Source organism: Hylobates moloch, unplaced genomic scaffold (genome assembly GCF_009828535.3).
Source record: "Hylobates moloch isolate HMO894 unplaced genomic scaffold, HMol_V3 SCAFFOLD_15, whole genome shotgun sequence".
Classification (NCBI taxonomy): Eukaryota; Metazoa; Chordata; class Mammalia; order Primates; family Hylobatidae; genus Hylobates; species Hylobates moloch.
This window is the reverse complement of record NW_026652290.1, coordinates 1,264,985-1,284,534: the sequence shown is the minus strand read 5'-3', so window position 1 is coordinate 1,284,534 and position 19,550 is coordinate 1,264,985. Positions and strand designations below refer to the sequence as shown.

The window sequence follows — 19,550 nt, the reverse complement described above, 5'->3', positions numbered from 1 at the left end:
ATCCAATTCCTACACTCCCTCAAAGTCAGCCTCCTCCATACTGACTTCTCCCCTGCTAGCTAGTGGTGACCCTTCTCTACCGTGATTTGGAAGCTGCCTGTCCACATCACCCCCGACTGGGCTGAATCACCCTTTCTCCTCCACCTCCTCCAATCATCCCTTCCCCACGTCTGTCTGTCCACCCAAGGTTGTCCATCTCCCATATATATACCCCCACACCCCCCAACTATACTCCAGTCTCCTTGGGCACCAGGGAGGACCACCTTTCCATGCCCCAGGTCAGCCCCCATGCACACGCACACTCATGCACACACACAGTCTCTCACACCTATCGACTCGGGCCACCTGATGGCTCTAAGGCCAGAATTGCCAGCAAAACCATTCAGGGCACACAAGGGGGAGACTGATAAACACAGGGAACCAGCAGATTGAGGCCCCACTCCCCAAGACTGAGAAACCTTCCCCCAGAGCCAAAGGATTGCCAACTGTTGCGCCAGGATGGTCTCAATGAGCCCATTGTCTTGGACTAAATTACAGGGTCACGAAACTGGCTTGGGAGGCAGCCGCAGAAGCAGCTCCAGATGGAGGCACATGGGGGCGAGGGTGGAGTTTCACCCAGAGACCCAAGGCAGGAGCACTAACAACTTTCATCGTGCAAATGGTGACAGCTGTACAACCAACACAACCCCAAACCCTGGCCTCCCCTCCCGCCACAGGGCTCCCGTTGAGACACGAGAGCTCTTCCCCAGAAATCCCACCAGGGACCCAACACTTTCAGTTAGGAACTGAGAGCAGAAACCTCGATCCCACAGGCAGGAGGAGAGCTCCGCACAACACAGGGCCTCTCTCCATAAGGGCTTACTGCAAAGTGGTCAGACCCGCTCAGTCGTGCCAGTTGGACATTTGGGACAAGGAAGGCCCCTGGAGGAGTGGTCGCAGGAAAGAGTTGCAAAGAGGCAGGGGCAGGGAGGTCACATTCACTCGGGGACTGCAGGAGGCTCAACGGAACACAGTGGACCTAGGAAGACCCCGGTATGAGCATGTGCCCAAAGATGTCCAGATGAGGAGGTGTTGCGGGGGAGGGAGGGCGGGAACAGCAAGCCCTCCCAGCTCTGCAGACCCAGACCTCCCCTCCTGTGGGAAGCATGGATGCAAAGGGTTAGAGCCTGAAAAAGTGCTTTCACCACTAAGCTGACAAAGTAACTATGATGTTTCGAGCTCACACTCTACACAGCACCAGTGGCCACTGGATCACAACCCCCTCCCGTCCCTTCGCCGCCCCACACCCTCCTCAGGCCCAGCCCTGAAGAACAGCCACTGGCACACTCTGCTTGGCGTCCAGCCAAAGTTCCGGTCCCCCAGGAGGCCCCGCCTCCCCCACACAGATAGGGCTGACCCCAGGTGGGCCGTGTGGGCAGCTGGGCTCAGGACACCCAGACGCCAGCCCTGGTTCTGGCCATGGAGCGGGGAAGACCTCAGGCTGGTCACCTCCCAGCTTGGCCTGACACCTGAACAGTTTGCTCATTTCAACACAGCCTTTCCCCCTCCCGGCCCACCAGAGGGCTCTGCCCAAGTCAGCCTAGGAGCCTCTCCGAGGGGCGGGGGCTCCAGGTTCCCGCAGAGGCAGGCCCGCCCCTCAGAAGCCCTGCCCCAGAGCGCTGGAGACCATTGTGTGAGCTTCCCCTCCGCCTGCTGTATTTACTCCCGCGGACGCAGGACGCAGAGCCCCAGCACTGGCAGTCACGAGGACGCAGGAAAGCGCACGCACTCACAGGCGCAGAGACGCGGACGCCAGACCCAGGCTTGGACCGAGCAGCCCCCGCAAGTCCCAACACACTTTGTAAACCCCCAAGACAGGAGAGAGCCAAAATGCTCTCCCTGCCCGCACGCAGGCCCCTTCTGCCCCCCATGGCCGGATTCTGGCAGGCGGATGAGGATGTCCTCAGGCCTGGATGGGGGCCATGGGACATCCCACTCTGGACCCTGCCACGACCTGGGATGTGTCCGTTCGGTGCTCCCGGCCCACGGGCTGCACAACTTGGCGGCCCCGAAACTGGCGTGGGGGAGGGGAAGGCTGTCCACCCGAGCAGGTCGCGGCTGTCCAGTCGGTCGGAGGTGAGGAACGACCTCCCTATCCCGTTGCCGGGTCCAAGCGGGGCCCGAGAGCCGAAGGGAGGGGACCGATAGATTGTTCCCAGAGTGAAACTGTGCGTCCTGGAGAGTTCAGAGGCAGCCCCGCGAGCCCTGGAGGAGGTCGCTGTCGCTCGGCAAACACAAACAACAATAAAAGGAAGGAAACCCAGGCGGCAGTGCGCAGAACGAGCGCAGGGTCCTGTGAGGGCGCGCAGGGTCCACGCGGGTCCCCCTAACAGGGTCCCCCACGTAGGCGGCGCGGGCATGGGGCTGGGGGCGCGCGGCGCTCTCGGCGGGAGGGCGCCTGGATTAGGAGTCGCGTCTCCTCTCGGCGCACCCCCGTCCCGCGCCAGGCCCACCCGCAGGGTCCTCTCCAGCACTCCCGCGGCCGCAGCAGCCAGCCCAGCACCCACCTTCGAAGTCCGAAATGATCCCGTCCAGCTGCGCGTTGACCGCGGGGTCCGACATGGTGGCTGGTGGGCAGCGGGTCGCGCGGTGGGCAGCAGCGAGGAAGCGCCCCCGGCGGGGCCCGGGCCCTGCGCGCTGGCTGGGGCGCCGCGCCCGCGCTCCTGCAGTGCAGAGCTAGCTGCCGGAGGAGCCCCTAGGCCCCCTGGCTCAGCTGAATGAATGGGGGAGGAAGGCGGGCGCCGGCCCCTCCCCGTGCGCTGCGCCCCCGCCCCGCCCCCGCCTCCCGGGCGGATCAGGTTCCCACACCCGCACGGGCCTCCCCGTCTCGCACTGGCTGCTCCGCCCGCCTGTCAAGGCCGGGCCTGGGGGGCTGGGGCCCGAGCGGCCGCTGGGGGACAGTCCTGGGCACACGACCGGAGCGCCCCCCTTCTCCCCGCCTGGCCCGCGCCCAGGGGACGGCGAGAGACGCGGCCTCAGCCCCTCCCCCTGGGCGCCCCGCTGCGGCCAGATGTGGGCGGATGTGGAGGCCGGGCCACGGCGAGGAGGGCGGGCGCCCAGAGGGGAAGAGATTCCTCCCCTTCCCTGGGCGCAGGGTCCTTCTGCAGGAGGCTGTATTTGGGCAGCCAAACAAAGTTCTCTGTCACCGCCGCCGCGCGCTCTGCGTCTGCAAGGGTTAAGCGGCGGCGCACGCGGCTGGCAGGCAGGCTCCCGGCCTGTGGACTCAAGAGCCGAGGGGCGCAGGGCGAACATGCGAGTCCCATGGCACCAGCGAGAGGCCACCAACTCCCACCCACCGAGGGCACCCCTGCAGCTAACACCCCCACCACGACCACCACCCCGGGGGCCACTGCTGCACCCTCCTGGGTGGGCCCTGGAGAAGGCACTGTCTGGGAGAAGGGGCACAGGGCGGGGATGGAACACGGCTGTCAGAGAAGCCAGAGACGGGCGCCGCCTCCCTCCCTCCCTCCACAATAAGGGCCTCCTGAGAGCAGGAAGTAGACCTTGTCAGGAGCAGACGTTTCCAAAGGAAGGTGTGAAGGAAGGAGCTAGGCAGTGAGTGGGCAGAAAGAGAGCTGCCCCAAGGGCTTCTCCCTCCCTTCTGGGCCCTAACCTGAGGCCTAGCCCTCCCTCCAGGCCAGCGGTCTCTACCCTTAAACTCTATTACCCACAAGGCAGGCAGGGCCGAGGGGCTGGGGTAGACTTGGGGACCTGGGTTAGACACAGAACTTGAGAAGCAACAGGCTGTCATCCTCAAGAAGGGCCCTCCAGCTCTGTCACCTACAACAGAGAGAGGCGCTTCTTCCACTCACCCTGGAAAGCCAGAAACCCTCTCCTGCACGCTCTCCCTGCCACCCCGTAACTTAGACCCTTGGCCTCTGGCCAGTCAGGGGCCATGTGAGAATTCACAGCACGGAACAACACCCCACCCCGCGGCAGCAGGCCGCAACGCTACAACTGCACTCCGGTCCCTTGAATGTGTGGCCGGGGACTGCCTGAGAGCTCCTCCTGGGTCTGGGGTCGCTCACTGCCCACTTGCCCCTCCCCACCCCCTCTGAAATATCCTAAATGTGCAGGAGTGCTGAGACTCTCCAGCCATTCTGGAGAGGCCGGAGGCAGGGGGTCCCTTGCGGAAAATGTTCTAGGTTTGGGTGGCTTTTTAAGTAGATGAAATCAAGTCTTTCCTTTTTAAGAAAAGCAGGCACTCCCTCCCTCATGCTTTGGATATTTTGAACTATTTTCAACCAAGTGAGTTTGTGGATATGGGAACTGCAAAACCACAGACATTTCAGATGCGTGCACACCCTCGTCTGCCTGGGAGCCCGGGTTTCAGAAATGGAGCCGTTGCTGCCATTAATAGCACCCCGTATCTTCCACGCCAGGCCAGGGTATGTCTTGTCTGAACTCCAGCACCTGGGCCTATCGGATAGTCCAGCCCCTACTGGACCACCTGTCCACGCCGTATTTGGGGATTTGGGGGTCCAGTACCTAAGAAACTCAGCCCAACAACACAGCCCCCTGGGAAGATGCCGGGTCTGGCACAACAGCCATCCTAAGCCACAGCATTATTCTCGAGTGTTTTTCTAAAAAGCACCTGGTGAGTGTGGACACACCCACGCAATTGTTCTTTCCCAGGGCTGGCATGGAGTTCCACCAGATTAGCACAGGGTCAGCCAATTGTACATTCTCCGTCTCCACACACAGTGCAGCAAACATAGTTAGTTCCCTGGGGAGCCCCGCCAGGGCGCACGTCTCACCAAAATGGGAACTCAAGGGACAATGGCAGGAGGGCAGCCAGAAAGTGCCCATGCCTGCGTGACTGTGCTCAGAGCCCACCGGCTCCAGCCCCAGCCGCTGCCCCTTCAATGTAATCACTCAGAGCCACATGACCAGGCCTAGAAACCTCCCGAGCTCTTTCAGGAAACCCAGATCAGGGCTTGGCCATACTCCCAGCCAGGAAGTTCACCCTCGTATCTAACCAACTGCTCTAATTGTACATCATTTATTTCCTTTTTTTCCTGTCCTCAGAGGAGATGGGAAACAGCTGGGCACCACCCTTCAACTCATAATTACCTTTTCCAAATTCAAGGACAATCCAGTTGCTCCTTGGCCTTCTCTTTCTCAGCCTAAATCATCTTTCCCTAGCCCTTTAATCATATCCCGGGCTGTCCTTTGATCATAGCTAAGGGCTGGGTCTAGTCTGGGGCTCCAGGATTTTAATAAGGCCTGATTGCTAGAGGGTAGTGAGGAGGCCCCCCAGCCCCCTTTCCTAGGGCCTCCGGGCCTGGACACACAGCCCCAGAAGGGGCACTGGGCAGAGAAGATGCACGTCGGTAGCAGAGAGGAAACTGAGCTGAAATTTGGCAAGAACAAAAGAACTATAAAGCCCTGTGCATCCAGCAAGGTGCATTCTTCCAAGGTCACAAAAGAAGGCAAGACCGACTGCAGGCCTGGCCAAAGGGACCGCCTGCATCTTCAGTGCACAACAAGACCTATAGTGGGCTGAATGGTGGGTGATCCCCACAAAACAAAGATATGCCCACCTGGAACCTCAAATGTGACCTGATTCTGTTTAAGGGTCTCTGCAGAAAGAATTTAGGCAAAGATCTCAAGATAAGGTGGGCCCTAAATTCAATGCTGTGTCCTTCTAAGAGACAGAAAAGAAAGTACAGAGACACAGAAAAAGGCCTTGTGAAGACAGAGGCAGAGACTGGAGCGATGCAGCCACAGACCAAGGAACACCTGGGACCACCAGAAGCCGGAAGAGGCAAGGATAAGTTTTCCCCTGGAGTCTTCAGAGGAAGCTGGCCCTGCTGGCACCTTGATTTCAGACTTGTGGCCTCCAGAACTGTGAGAGGACACATTCCCGTTGCTATAAGCCACCCAGTTTCGAGCAGCCAGGAGAAACTCGTGCCTTATTCCCATCTGCATCATGCCTTGAGATCAAAGCTTCACACAGCAGATGTCTAAGCAATCACAAACCTCCTGCGGGTAGCCCACCTGTCCAGCAGATCGCTGTCCCAAGGGAAGGGGGATGGGGACCGGGAAGAGAGCCATAGGAAGCCTGCACGCCTTTCTGGAAGTGGGAAGGAGCAGGTCTGGAGAGAAACCCCACAGGTCAGGCCCCGGGAAATGAAGCTTACAAAGCACAGGAACGGAGTGGGGAGGAAATCCACGAGGAAGCAGCGTTTGGCACACACATCCATATCCATGACCCCCCTCCAGGCAGAGCCTCCATGAAGAAGCTCAGCCGGCAGGGAAGCAAAAGGGGCTCGGGGAGCGAAGGAAGGTGGGGGGCTCTCTCCCAGCAACACTGAGGCTCCAGACGGAACCCCCCATTAGGTGGCGGGCTGCGTCCTCATAGATGGAGACTTCCCGAGGGCAGGGCCCAGATGGTCTTATCTCTGCGTGGCCTGACACAAAGTAGGGCTCCCCGAGCTGCTGAGCCCTGGGTCCATCAGTGGCAGCGCCTTCCACAGCCCCTCGAGTTCCCACAGCCCTTCATCTTAGGAAACGGCGCCACCATCCACCTAGTTGCTCAAGCCAAGGCTCCAGGCACCACTGTTGACTCCTCTCTTTGTCTCACCCTCGGCATCCAAACCATGGTGCATTTCTACCTCTAGTCTCTCTGCGAATCAGTCTAAACCTCCCTCCTCCAGTGGTGTGCCAGCTAACGGTCAACAACCAGCCACCTGGGCCCAGCAAAAGCAACAACACTCGATTTCCCGATTTGTAGCACTTGCCTATTCCTGTGGTGTCAATATTCCTGCCTTGGCCAATTTCTTTCTTTCTTTCCTTCTTTCCTTCTTTCTTTCTTTCCTTCTTTCCTTCTTTTCTCTCTCTCTCTCTTCTCTCTTTCTTTTTTTCAGAAAGAAGCTCGCTCTGTCGCCTAGTCTGAAATGCAGTGGGGCAATCTCGGCTCACTGCAAACTCCACCTCCCAGGTTCAAGCAATTCTCCTGCCTCAGTCTCCCGAGTGGCTGGGATTACAGGCACCTGCCACCACTCCCAGCTAATTTTTGTATTTTTACTAGAGAGGAGGATTCACCATGTTGGCCAGGCTGGTTTTGAACTTCTGACCTCAGATGATCTGCCTGCCTTGGCCTCCCAAAGTGCTGGGATTACAGGCCTGAGCCATCGTGCCCAGCCGGCCAACTTCAAGTTATCTGTATGACATCATTGGAGGTGAGACTGAGAAGAGATGTTTAGTCACCACCAATATAGTATTTCCATCATACAGATACAACCTCAAGAACATAACCGCAACAGGACAGACAATAGTTAAATGTTGCAAAAAACATAAGAGGTGATGAAAGGTATTTACTATCTTTTGTTTTAAATATAATTACTTATAAGTAATTTTTTAATTTTTTGCTTAATTTTTCCTTCATAACTTGTAATTTAATTCATACTGTATAAATCTATCATTTTTCTAATAAAGCAATGTATTTTTCTAACAGAACAATGCATTTTTACTGTGATAAAATATATGTGATACAAAGTTTACCATTTTAGGCCAGCCACCATGGCTCATGCCTGTAACCAGCACTTTGGAAGGCCATGGTGGGAAGATCACCTGAGGTCAGGAGTTCGAGACCAGCCTGGCCAACATGGTAAAACCCCGTCTCTACTAAAAATACAAAAATCAGCCGGGCGTGGTGGCAAACGCCTATAATCCCAGCTCTCTGGGAGGCTGAGGCACGAGAATCGCTTGAACCTGGGAGGCGGAGGTTACAGTGAGCCAAGATCACGCCAGTGCACTCCAGCCTGGGCGACAGAGCGAGACTCCGTCTCAAAAAAAAAAAAAAAAAAAACAAATTTACCATTTTAGCCATGTTTAAGTTTCCATGTTCATTCACATCGTACACCCATCAACACCATCCACCTCCAAAACTTTTTCCAACTTCCCAAACTGAAACTCTGTCCTTATTAAACAATAACTCCCCATCCTTCCTTCCCCTAGCTGCTGGCAACCATCATTCCAATTTCTCTATGAATTTGACTTCATGTAAGTGAAATCATACAATATTTGTCCTTGTGAGACAGGCTTACTTAGCATGAGGTCTTCAAGGTTCATTATTCAAGGTTCATTATTCAAGGTTCACATGTAGTGACATAATTCCATTCCTTTTGAAGGCTGAATGATATTCCACTGTGTCCACACTTTGTATATCCATTGCTTCCACATTTAAGCAATTGAGAATAAAGCTGCTACAAACATGGGTGTGCAAATATTTGTTCAAATCCTTGCTTTTATTATTTTATTTATTATTAGCATTATTATTATTTGAGACAGTCTCACTCTGTCGCCCGGGCTGTGGTATCGTGGCGTGATCTCGGCTCACTGCAACCTCCGCCTCCCAGATTGGAGCAACTCTCCTGCCTCAGCCTCCCGAGTAGCTGGGATTACAGGCACCCACTACCATGCCCGGCTAATTTTTTTTAGTAGAGATGGGGTTTCACCGTGTTGGCCTGGGTAGTCTCGAACTCTTGGCCTCAAGTGATCCATCCTCCTCGGCTTCCCAAAGTGCTGGGATTACAGACGTGAGCCACTGCGCCCAGCCATCACTTTAGTCTTAAACATCACAGCAACTCTCCCATTGTCCCATGAGACCCCTTGAGACAGTGGCTTTGGGAACTCCACACACACCTGTTCAATCCTTTGCAATGACAAAGCGCAGTTTCCTTTGCGGAATGGCAGAGTTGGGAGACGCCTGATGGGACATGAGCCCAAAGGGGCAGGGGGGACGTTCAGAACACACATGGACTCTTCATGTGTGTTCTGCCAGCCACCAGGCAGACCTGCCCCAGCCTCGACATGCCCAGGATCACAGACAGTGCATGGTTTCCACCTGGGCCAAGCCCCCGGAACCCCTTCTCCCTTTACATCACCCGTACTGGGAGCAGCCACCAGGCTGTGGACCACTAAGTCTCTTTCAGGCCACCTGAGTTTGCATTTCCCCATTCAGCCTGACTGACCCGGTGTGCGGCTACCACAGCCCATCACACCCTCTGCCTGGCCGCTTCAATGCAACCATAAGGTTTCACTCAAAGAAACACATGACCAATCTGTTCCCCAGACTTCCCAGTGATCCCCCCAGCCTGCTTTGTGCACAACATTTACAGCAAAACCTGACCACAGCGGCCTGAGCTCTTACCTCCAAGGCAAGGGACTTTTTAAACAAAGTATTAGTGTTCTAAATTCATGCTCTCCCAAGGAGGCTCCTGGCCTTCAGCACAGCAAATGCTCTGCTCCATGGCTCCCCGGTTCCCCACCCCCACCTCGTCCGAGCTCCCCACTTCAGCACTCGGGACTGAATCAGCTTGGAGTTCCCCAGCCCTGCTGCCTGCTGCCTCCGATGATATGACCAGGGACTGCAGCACTGCCTGGACCTCCCGTTGCTACATTTTACTGCAATAATATCCAACCTGACAGAACCCTGGGAACAAGCGGTGGGGGCAGGAGTGGTGGTGGTCAGGGGCTGCACGCACAGAGGACAGAAGGACTGAAGGACTGGGTGGAGAGCATGACCCCTCCAAGATGACCCCTCACCAGCAGAACCCTGGCTGTGCCTCCTGAACAGCATTTATTTATTTGCACATCCGGTGAGCTTTTTGATTAGCAAATTCAGATGCCTGGGAGGCCACCAGTGGCTCTGCTGAGGTATAACCCAGACATGATGGCTCATGTTTTCTTCCTGATCCTTCTCTCTTCACACAGTCCCATGACCAGAGGGTTCCTCCTACTCCTGTTCCTATGCCAGCCCCGCAAGACACAGTCTTGAAATGGCTAGTCTCCAACTTCCTAGCACCCGTCTGAGACTGGGGTACAAAAGTGAGATGGGGACACAGTATCCCATGGACACCAGTGATGGAAAAAAACCCTCTGACCCTTCCGGGAGCTCTGCAAAGTCATGCTAGGGGACAAGAAGGAGTGGCCAGCCTGGCACCGACCCAGCCTCAAAGCAGCCAGTGACTAAAGCACACAGCTGGTACCTCCTCACCCCCAGGGTGCCAGGAGGCTTGGCTAGAACACGTGCCAGCCAGGAGAAACAGGCTGTCCCTGGGGCCCTTGGTGTCCTGGCCTCCCTACTGTTTTTCTCAAGGAGGCACCCTGCTCTGTGGGGTCTGAGGCTGGAGGCAACTTGCCACCGATGCAGTAGAGGGAGGAGGGCTGAGTCACTAGCCTGCCCTAGTTCCACGTCAGCAGGAACAACAGGGACTCAAGCAGAGAAGAAAGCATTTATTTTTAAAGTCACCACAGTGACTGAGGCGACATGGTCCCCAGGGAGCTCTCCTCCCTGCTGGCCCCTGTGGACCGAGGCTCCGTGTTCTAACAATGCCTGTGCCCATCCCGTAAGGCCCAGCAGGTGGAAGGAAAGAGGGTGGAGGCTGGGAGTGGCGGCCAGGCATCCCGGAAAGGATAGTGACCAGGAACACGCCCTCCCCCTTCTGCACCCGCTCAGAAGGCTCCACAGGGCCTGTCCTGCCATCCACAATCCCAGGGAGATCGTCCCTCCATGCCTGCCCTATAAATGCCCATCCACCCTACACTTGAACACCTCCAGTTACAGGGAGCTCAGTACCTACCTAGGCCATTCATTCTATCTTTGGCTGTTCAAACAGAGGAAAGAGAAAAGATAGGAAAGACAGAGAAAGGGGGAGAGGGAGAGAGAGAGAAAAGAAAGAACGGAAAGAATAAGGAAGGAACGAAAGAAAAAGGAAGGGAATGGAAGGGAAGGAAGGGAGGGAAGAAAGAGAGAAAGAGGTACAAACAAGGTGGGCTTCATGGAGCAGAGACTCAGTAAGGGAGCAAAATACACGTGCAGTCAGGCTGTAGATGGATTTCTACAGGAGCGTATATCCACTCTACTGTTTCTGGAACAGAAAAGTGCGGTGAAAAACAGAAAAAGTAAAAACAGAAAAACAGAAAAGCAGCGGTGTGGGTGGGTGGCAGCTCTTTCTGGGGGCCTGGAATTTGGGGCATCAGCCCCCTTGGTTTTGAGACGGAGACTAAGATCACCCATATCCACAGTGGAGACCGAACCCCGTAAGGGCTGGGGACATCATCTCATCTGCGTCTCTAACAAAGACCCGATGCTCTGACTATGGGAACCTGTAGAAGAAGGAACAAAACTGGCTCTGGGGCCCTTTAGAGAACTGGTTTTCCATCCAGTGGTGGTTGTGAAGAAATTTCTGGAGCCAGCCTCAGCGGCCTGGGCCTGCACAGCTGAGACTGTCCCTGGAAGCTAAGTGGAAGTGGGGAGCCTCCAGGCACAGCTGGGCTCTGCTTCCCACCTCAGCCAGCAGCCCCAGGACTTCTGGGTGCTCTAGAGCTTTCTCCAGAGGGCAAATCCAGAGTATGAGGGAGGGGGGAGATGCCCAGGGTTGGGGGGCCCCTGCCCGTGTCTGCCCCCGGCCTCACTGAACAGGGAGGCCGTGGGTGTTCAGGGGTAGAACTGTGGGCTCGCAAGCCCCCAGCCCTGGTCTCTTCCTGCCCCCATCTCCTCACTGCCACTGACCATCTCTGGCTACATGTTGACATCTCCATGGGATGATAGAGAAGAGAGAAAAGGAACCTCTGCGCTCTGCCCAGCGCACTCAAAAGAGGCTCCAGTGCAAAGGCGCCGACGTTCACAGCCAAATGTGTGTGGGAGTTCCCCAGGGGTGGGACTCTTCCACTCCGTTCCAGTCTGCCATGAATCGACAGAAGGTTTTGTGTCACCAAATGTATCCCATTAACAAATTACCCTAACACTCAGTAAAAAAAAAATAAAAATGCATGCACCCCGTGCCCTGCAGTGCCCCCATGCCACACCCCTCTTTGCACCTGAGCCTCGGCTCGCACTCGGCCTGCCGCCTTGGGAACAGAACGCTCTGCGTGGGAGGCAGACAGGAAGCGCGGGGTGCACTGGCTGGGCCCCTCCAGACAATCTGGTATTGCTTTCCCCAGATAATGAAATCTTCCCCACCCTGAGTGTCGCTGGAAGCCAGCCGGCAGCCAGATCAACCTAAATGAACCATTTGTCCCTCCTGTGAAATGACCTCAGGAACGTAATGGGTTTGCTATTAACACAGTCCCCCTCGCACTCTGTTCCCCCGCCCCCTCACCTTTCTCCCCCTGCATGAGTCACTGGCCATGATGACTTGGCCCAGCCAAGGGACCTGGCCAGCTCTGGCCAGGCTATGTGAGGGACAGCACAAAGGACCAAGGCTGCCGGACCCAGGCCAGAGACTGGGGGCCACACGGACCCCCTGGAGTGTCTGTAACTGGGGACTCCTGAGGCTGCCCCTTGGTTCTGGGGACCTGTCCACTTGGGGACAGTCTTAAGGGAGACTCTTAAAAGCAGGGAGCCAAAAGGGTGAAGTAATACAGAAACACTGAGGGCCAGGGAGAAGTTGAAGACGGGCTGGGCCGGGCACAGTGGCTCATGCCTGTAATCCTAACACTTTGGGAGGCCAAGGTGGGCGGATCACCTGAGGTCAGGAATTCGAGACCAGCCTGGCCAACATGGTGAAACACCATCTCTACTAAAAATACAAAAATTAGCCAGGCGTGGTGGCAGGTGCCTGTAATCCCAGCTACTCAGGAGGCTGAGGCAGGAGGATCATTTGAACGCAGGAGGTGGAGGTGGTAGTGAGCCAAGATTATACCACTGCACTCCAGCCTGGGCAACAGAGTGAGACTCCATCTCAAAAAAAAAAAAAAAGACAGGCCCAAGGCCTGGAGAGCCAGAAGTCACCTTCCCACCTCTGGGTGGCTCACTTTGAGATTGTATCACGTCAGAGAAAGTTGCGGGAGTGTCTGTAATTCATAAGCAACACTGTTTCCTTCTCCCACTAGACCCTGGCTCTAGCAGGCCCCTGACTCGTGCCTTCCCCAGGGTCTTGGGTCCCCCCAAGCTGGACTCCCGGCTGTTGGTGGGATGACCGTGTGACCTGTCACTTCCCTGCCCACCGTCCTGGGCAGCTTCCATCACTTGGTGAATACAGGGTGAGAGCTTAGCAAGGCCGGAGCCGCCGATCTCCTGCCGGCCACATCTGCCTCCTCTCACGCCACTTCTCCCTGCCTTGGTCATGCCCAGGGGCTCACAGTTCCCCACGAGCCAGGTGCCAGACCTCTGTGCCTGCCCTGTTGCCCTGTCCTGTTCCCTCTGCCTGACGGGCCCTTCCCACCCTCCCTGGCCTGATTCAGGCCTGATCTGTCTTCAGGTCTCAGCTCAGAAGCTGCTTCTTCTAGGAAGCCTTCCTGGGATCGCCAGATGAAGGGATTCTCCTCTGGACCCTTATTCTATTTTCACAGCCTCACGGGCAGCCTCTAACTCAGGCCTTACTGAGTTAGTGTGGCATCCAGGAGAGCCACAAGTGTGTGATGAATGTATTAAAGGGAAGCCTTTTTAAAAGCTGAAGGAGCCCTGTGAACACACAGCACCATCAGCTCAGACTGTGACGGCACAGGGGAGTCAGCCTCCTTCAGCCTCGTCTGCCCCGGCCTTCCTCTTGAGGAGGTGGGAGCCAGTCAGCTGGGATCAGGAGGTGGGCTTCACGGAGCAGAGACTCAATAAGGGGACAAAATAAATGAGAGAATTATTTTGCTGCAAGGAACCTAGACAAGGAGCACCCAGTCAGAGGAGGAAGGAAGAGACCGGCAACAGACCTCCCTTGCCCCAGCAGTCCTGCAAGCCAGATGGGCCAACTTCTCAGCACAGCTGTTCTCTAGCACAGAGAAATTTCTCACCTTCAGCAACAGGGTGGGAACATTCCCAGACAGGGCCACAGCTACTCTGGTCACAGGGACCACGGAGTCTGAGTCTCTGTGGCTTGTCCCATCCATGCGGCCACAGATCTTGAGCACACATCTGGAGTTACAGAGCCCAAAGGGCAGGGCAGGGCAGGGAATCTGCCGGATTGGTGAAAGCCACCCCACCATCTGGAGTACAGGCCTGCCCCCAAATCCACGTGGAGCCTCCGATACGGGGTATCGATTTCAAGGAGGTGAATGTGGACATTCAAGGCCAGTGAATGGCCAGGTGTCAACACATCGACGGGCCCTTGGCCCCTCCCCCAACACTGAGGGTAGGAAACCAATGGGGTCTACATGGTGCATATGGTGTTCAGAGCCAGCAAGGTGTACAAGGCCCGGCAGCTGAGAAAATTGACCACTCGGCCGGGCGCGGTGGCTCACACCTGTAATCCCAGCACTTTGGGAGGCTGAGGCGGGCAGATCACGAGGTCAGGAGATCGAGACCATCCTGGCTAACACGGTGAAACCCCGTCTCTACTAAAAATACAAAAAATTAGCCAGGCGTGGTGGCGGGCACCTGTAGTTCCAGCTACTCGGAGAGGCTGAGGCAGGAGAATGGCGTGAACCCAGGAGGCGGAGCTTGCAGTGAGCCGAGATTGCACCACTGCATTCCGGCCTGGGCAAAAGAGCGAGACTCCATCTCAAAAAAACAAAATAACAAAAACAAAAAAAGAAAGAAAACTGACCACTCGATTATGAATAAGCTAGAACATTTATCCAGAAAAAAAAAAAAAAAAAAGAAAACAGCTTTGTCCAATGGGGGACCTAAAATCTCAGGACCTATGTCCTCTTCCTGTAGAACCATATCATTTTCCTAATGCCCGCCCTCACTCCCACCTGCCTGCCAAGCTTCAGGTATCCAGAACACAGCATGACAGCAACCACTGTGACTCCCACAGGTTTGCCCAACCTACCCCAGGCATCGCTACATCTTTAGTTCTGAGCAGCAGGGAGTGACATGCAGAATGGTCACCCAGAGAGAGCAAGACCTTCAAAAGGAGGGCAGGCTCTGGCCCGCAGGCGGTACCTATTGACACAGAAATCAGTAGGCAAATCTTTCAGGAAGATTTTCATCATAAAAGAGGCCGAGCTCGGTGGCTCACACCTATAATCCCAGCACTTTGGGAGGCCAAGGTGGGTGGATCACCTGAGGTCAGGAGTTCGAGACCAGCCTGGCCAATGTGGTGAAACCCTGTCTCTACTAAAAATACAAAATTTAGCCAGACGTGGTGGTGGGTGCCTGTAGTCCCAGCTACTTGGGAGGCTGAGGCAGGAGAATCACTTGATCCCAAGAGGCAGAGGTTGCAGTGAGCCAAGATCACGCTACTGCACTCCAGCCTGGGCAACAGAGCGAGACTCCGTCTCAAAAAAAAAAAAAAAAAAGGGATGAAAGACAAACAAGGCTGAAACAGTGGCAGGCTGGTACATTTTTAAAACCTACCCTAGACCAGGCGTGGTGGCTCACACCTATAATGCCAGCACGTTGGGAGGCCAAGGAGGGCAGATCACAAGGTCAGGAGATCGAGACCATCCTGGCCAACACGGTGAAACCCCGTCTCTACTAAAAATACAAAAAATTAGCCGGGCATGGTGGCGGGCGCCTGTAATTCCAGCTACTCTGGAGGCTGAGGCAGGAGAATGGCGTGAACCGGGGAGGCGGAGCTTGCAGTGAGCGGAGATCGCATCACTGCACTCCAGCCTGGGCGACAGAGCGAGGCTCCGTCTCAAAAAAAAAAACAAAAAAAAAAAAAACAAAAAACAACCTACCCTAGTAGAGAGCAGGAGGTAAGGCCTGATATGTAATGTCTGCCAATCCTGTGGTGTAAATACATCCACTGTGGCAAATTTCAAGCTCCCAACAGGACATCACTAAACACAGAGTTGGGAAAAGACGTGACACCACTGGATAAAACGCTCAGGCAGCTATGGCTTATTCTTCCCTGGAAAGTAGGGTATGTCTAGAATGCCCCTTGCTATGGAGAACAGCTGTGGCCAATAGGGCTCAACTGGCAGGCTGACCCAATCAACTGCCCACCGACGTGATGCGGGGCAGGTTTCTGAGGCTGCCTCCACGCTCAGGGAGGAAGGCGGCCATGTGGCTACAGACCTGGCCCTGGGTTTGCTTTTTTTTTTTTTTGAGACTGAGTTTCACTTTTTTTCTCCAGGCTGGAGTGCAATGGCGTGATCTTGGCTCACTGCAACCTCCGCCTCCTGGGTTCAAGCAATTCTCCTGCCTCAACCTCCCGAGTAGCTAGGATCACAGGTGTGCACCACCACACCCAGCTAATTTTGTATTTTTAGTACAGATGGGGTTTCACCATGTTGGCCAGGCTGGTCTCAAACTCCTGACCTCAGGTGATCCACCAGCCTTGGCCTCCCAAAGTGCTGGGATTACAGGCATGAGCCACTGCACTCATCCTGGTTTACTATCTTGAGGATACATCTGGAGTTGGGTGCTCACGATTTTCTTTTCCATTTTAAAACTTTGATTTTATTTTATTGTTTTTAGAGACAGGGTCCTGCTCTGTCACCCAGGCTGGAGTGCAGTGGTGCAATCATAGCTCACTGCAGCCTCGAACTCCTGGGCTCAAGCGCTCCTCCCACCTCAGCCTCTCGAGTAGGCGGGGCTGGGTCTACAGGTGCCACTGCACTCAGCTACATTTTGTATTTTTTGTAGAGACAGGGTCTTGCAATTTGCCCAAACTGGTCTCAAACTCCTGTCCCCAAGCGATCTTCCCATCTCAGCCTCACAAAGTGCTAGGATTATAGACGTTAGCCAGTGCACCCAGCAGCCACCATGATTGACTGGTGACATCTGTTCCAGCTCCAGGATGAAAGAGCAGTAGCACTTCAGCCAAGCATTGGTGGTTCCTGATTGGAAGACATTTTTCTTGCCCCTTAAGCACAGTGCAAATGCCACCTCCTTGGTAAGCTCTTTTCCAATCTTACTTTCTCCCTGGCATAGGACCTGCCACAGCTCTGTTCATACAAAGGGAGCTATTGGCGCATGTGGTACAGATGCTAGTTGTATCCCCGATATCTGAGCTCCCTCTTTTCTGTAGTAACAGAAGTTTTCGTTGTGCACACGGAAGCCCAGCTGAAGAATACATTGCTCAGCCTCCCTGATGACAGGAGTGGCCATACAACTGGGTTCTGGCCAGTGGGAAGGAGCTGAAGTGTTTCACTTTCAGGTCATGCCCTTAAAAATAAAGAGGGACACTTGCCCTTTCTCCTCTCCTTTCTTCCCTTCCCTCTGGCTGGAGTGCAGACATGACAGCAGGAGCTGGAACCATCTCAGCTCAAGAGATGGAAGCTGCGTGCTGAGGATGCACCAAAGGAATGAACTAGGTCCCGGCTGTCCTGGGCCCCCATAACGACTGACACTTGGACTGGGACGTGGGTCCGAGTGCTGCCCAGCCTCTGATGTTTTAGCTTTTGTTACACAGCCAGATGGTGCCTTGACTAACTCAGGGTATGGCCATCATCCCACCTGTCTGGCAGGGCAGGGGTCTCATCTTTATACTCTGAGCCCCTGGCAGAATCTGGTGCAATATACGTAGTTACAGCAAAATGAACAGGCTAGTTTAACCAACGTTTATTTTGTGGGTTGGTTTTGGTATTTGGCTTTAATTTTTATTTTATTTTATTTATTTATGTATTGTTTTTGAGACAGAGTCTCACTCTTGTTGCCTAGTCTAGAGTGCAGTGGTGCGATCTCGGCTCACTGCAACCTTCACCTCCCAGGTTCAAGTGATTCTTGTGCCTCCGTAACTGGGTAGCTGGGTTCTACTTGAGTAGCTGGGACTACACGTGCACACCACCACGTCTGGCTAATTTTTGTATTTTTGTAGAGATGGGGTTTCACCATGTTGGCCAGGCTGGGCTTGAACTCCTGACTTCAAGTGATCCACCCGCCTTGGTCTCCCAAAGTGCTTGGATTACAGGCGTGAGCCACCATGCCAGGCCAGTTTTGGTATTTGGAACTGGAAAATAATAGTCTGAGCTTCAGAGGGGACAAACGAGAACATGAGGCAGAAGAAACAGCAACTAAACACACGCCCAGAGTAGGCTGGGCTGCTCAGGAAGGTAATGTGTTGAGATAACACATCACTCCTTGTGAGGATCAACACAGTCAGATGTGTGCTGGACAGAACAGAATTGGCCATTAGGGCACAAAGCATGCCCCCAGAACATTGCCAGGTGGAGGCCCGGGCTCTGTGTCAGACTCCTGGGTGCAGACCCCATGGGGCCTTTCACTGGGTAGTGGGACTTTTGGCAAGTTACACCACCTCTCTGAGCTTCCATTGACTAAGCTGTCCATTGAGAACAATACCTAGATTGAAAGGACTCATAGTAATATGTGAAAAGTGCCTGGCCTAAAATAGGAGCTTGGTATTGGTAGCCCTCATTATTTATAACCTCCAGGTTAACCCCCTTGTTTCATAGGAATGAAAACTGGACCTAGACAGGCAAAATGATTTGCTGAGGGTCGCACAGTGTTAATGACAGAGCCAGGATTAGGGCTTGGGGTCCTGACCCCTCCTGCAGCACCCTGGCTTTGTGAGAAGTGGTCCTGGGTGAATACAAGGAGTGGGGAGTTGGTGAGAAATTTTGAAAATGAAGCTGGGTGTGGTGGTGGATGCCTGGCGTCCCAGCTACTCAAGAGGCTGAGGCAGGAGGATTGCTTGAGCTTGGGAGTTGGAGGCTGCAGTGTGCTATGACTGCAACACCGCACTTCAGCCTGGGTGACCTAGCAAGAAGGAAAGGAGAGGGGAGGGGAGGGGAGGGGAGGGAATTTCTGACAGTGATTCCAGAGATAATCAGGGTGACCCGAAATTACTTTGAAATGCATCAAAAGATAAAAATAAGATGGATTCATGGCCAGGGAAAGGAGGGATAGATGGATGGTGAGGTGATAAAGCAGGTGTAGCTTGGTGTTAGCAGTAGAATCTAGGTGATGGCCAAATGTGTTCCCTGTAAAATGCTTTCAACTTGACCGTGTGTTTGAACATTTTCACAACAGAATGGAGGGAGGAGAAAGGTAAGAGGGAGCCACTGTAGCTGCTGCAGCAGGAGCAGACCCCATAACACCATGTATCAGAGTCTCAACCCTGCCCCTGTGGATGTCCTAGTTCTTCTTCTTGGGATTCAAGGACATTTAATGAGCGCAAGTGTCTTCAAGCGCCCTTGCTTCCCCACTGCCCCTCTGCCCACCTGCCCCCACACCTGGAAGATTCCACAGGTGGCGTGGGCCAGCTCTCCGTCCTGCCCTTTGTGCCCTCAATGTGTGATAGACACTGAGTGAGTGTCAGCCCCTTCCCCTGACACCTTGTCTGCCTGTCCAGAGAGGTCCCCCCACAGTCCAGCCACCAGGTTGATGCTTCTGGACGTCTGGCCGACAGCTTCCTTAGCTGTGTTCTAGTGACCTGGCAGGTGTCCTGAGTCATAAATAAGGCCACTAGTGGAAGTTTCCAAAGCTTCCCCTACCACGGCGCTTTCCCCTCTCCCACCAACAGTCCGTCATGACAGCCGGGCTGCATGAGCCTCTTCCTAGGGTTGTGTCTCCTGAGGCTGCTGAGCGCCTGGCCTGCCGGAGCCCACCAGGCAGGGTGCCCACCCTTTCCAGGCCTGAGTTCTCACTTACAGAAGGACAATAGAGAAAGGCATTTGGGGCACCAAACGGGAGTGTGCCTGCATGTGGGAGGGGG

The 19,550-nt window shown here is 54.8% G+C and overlaps 1 protein-coding gene across 3 annotated transcripts in view; it reads right to left on the bottom strand.

Annotated features, from left to right (window-relative positions):
- The window catches only part of LOC116482929 (septin-9), a 123,692-nt gene that overhangs the window by 26,257 nt on the left and 77,885 nt on the right, over window positions 1-19,550 (bottom strand). The window contains exon 1 of one of the 3 annotated variants that reach the window (XM_032176451.2): window positions 2,547-3,423. The exons of the other annotated variants lie outside the window; for them this stretch is intronic. Within the exon in view, the coding sequence (XP_032032342.1) occupies window positions 2,547-2,601 (55 nt within the window). The 5' untranslated portion in view covers window positions 2,602-3,423. Of the gene's footprint in view, window positions 1-2,546; window positions 3,424-19,550 lie in introns of those variants that run through there. 3 annotated transcript variants of the gene reach the window in all.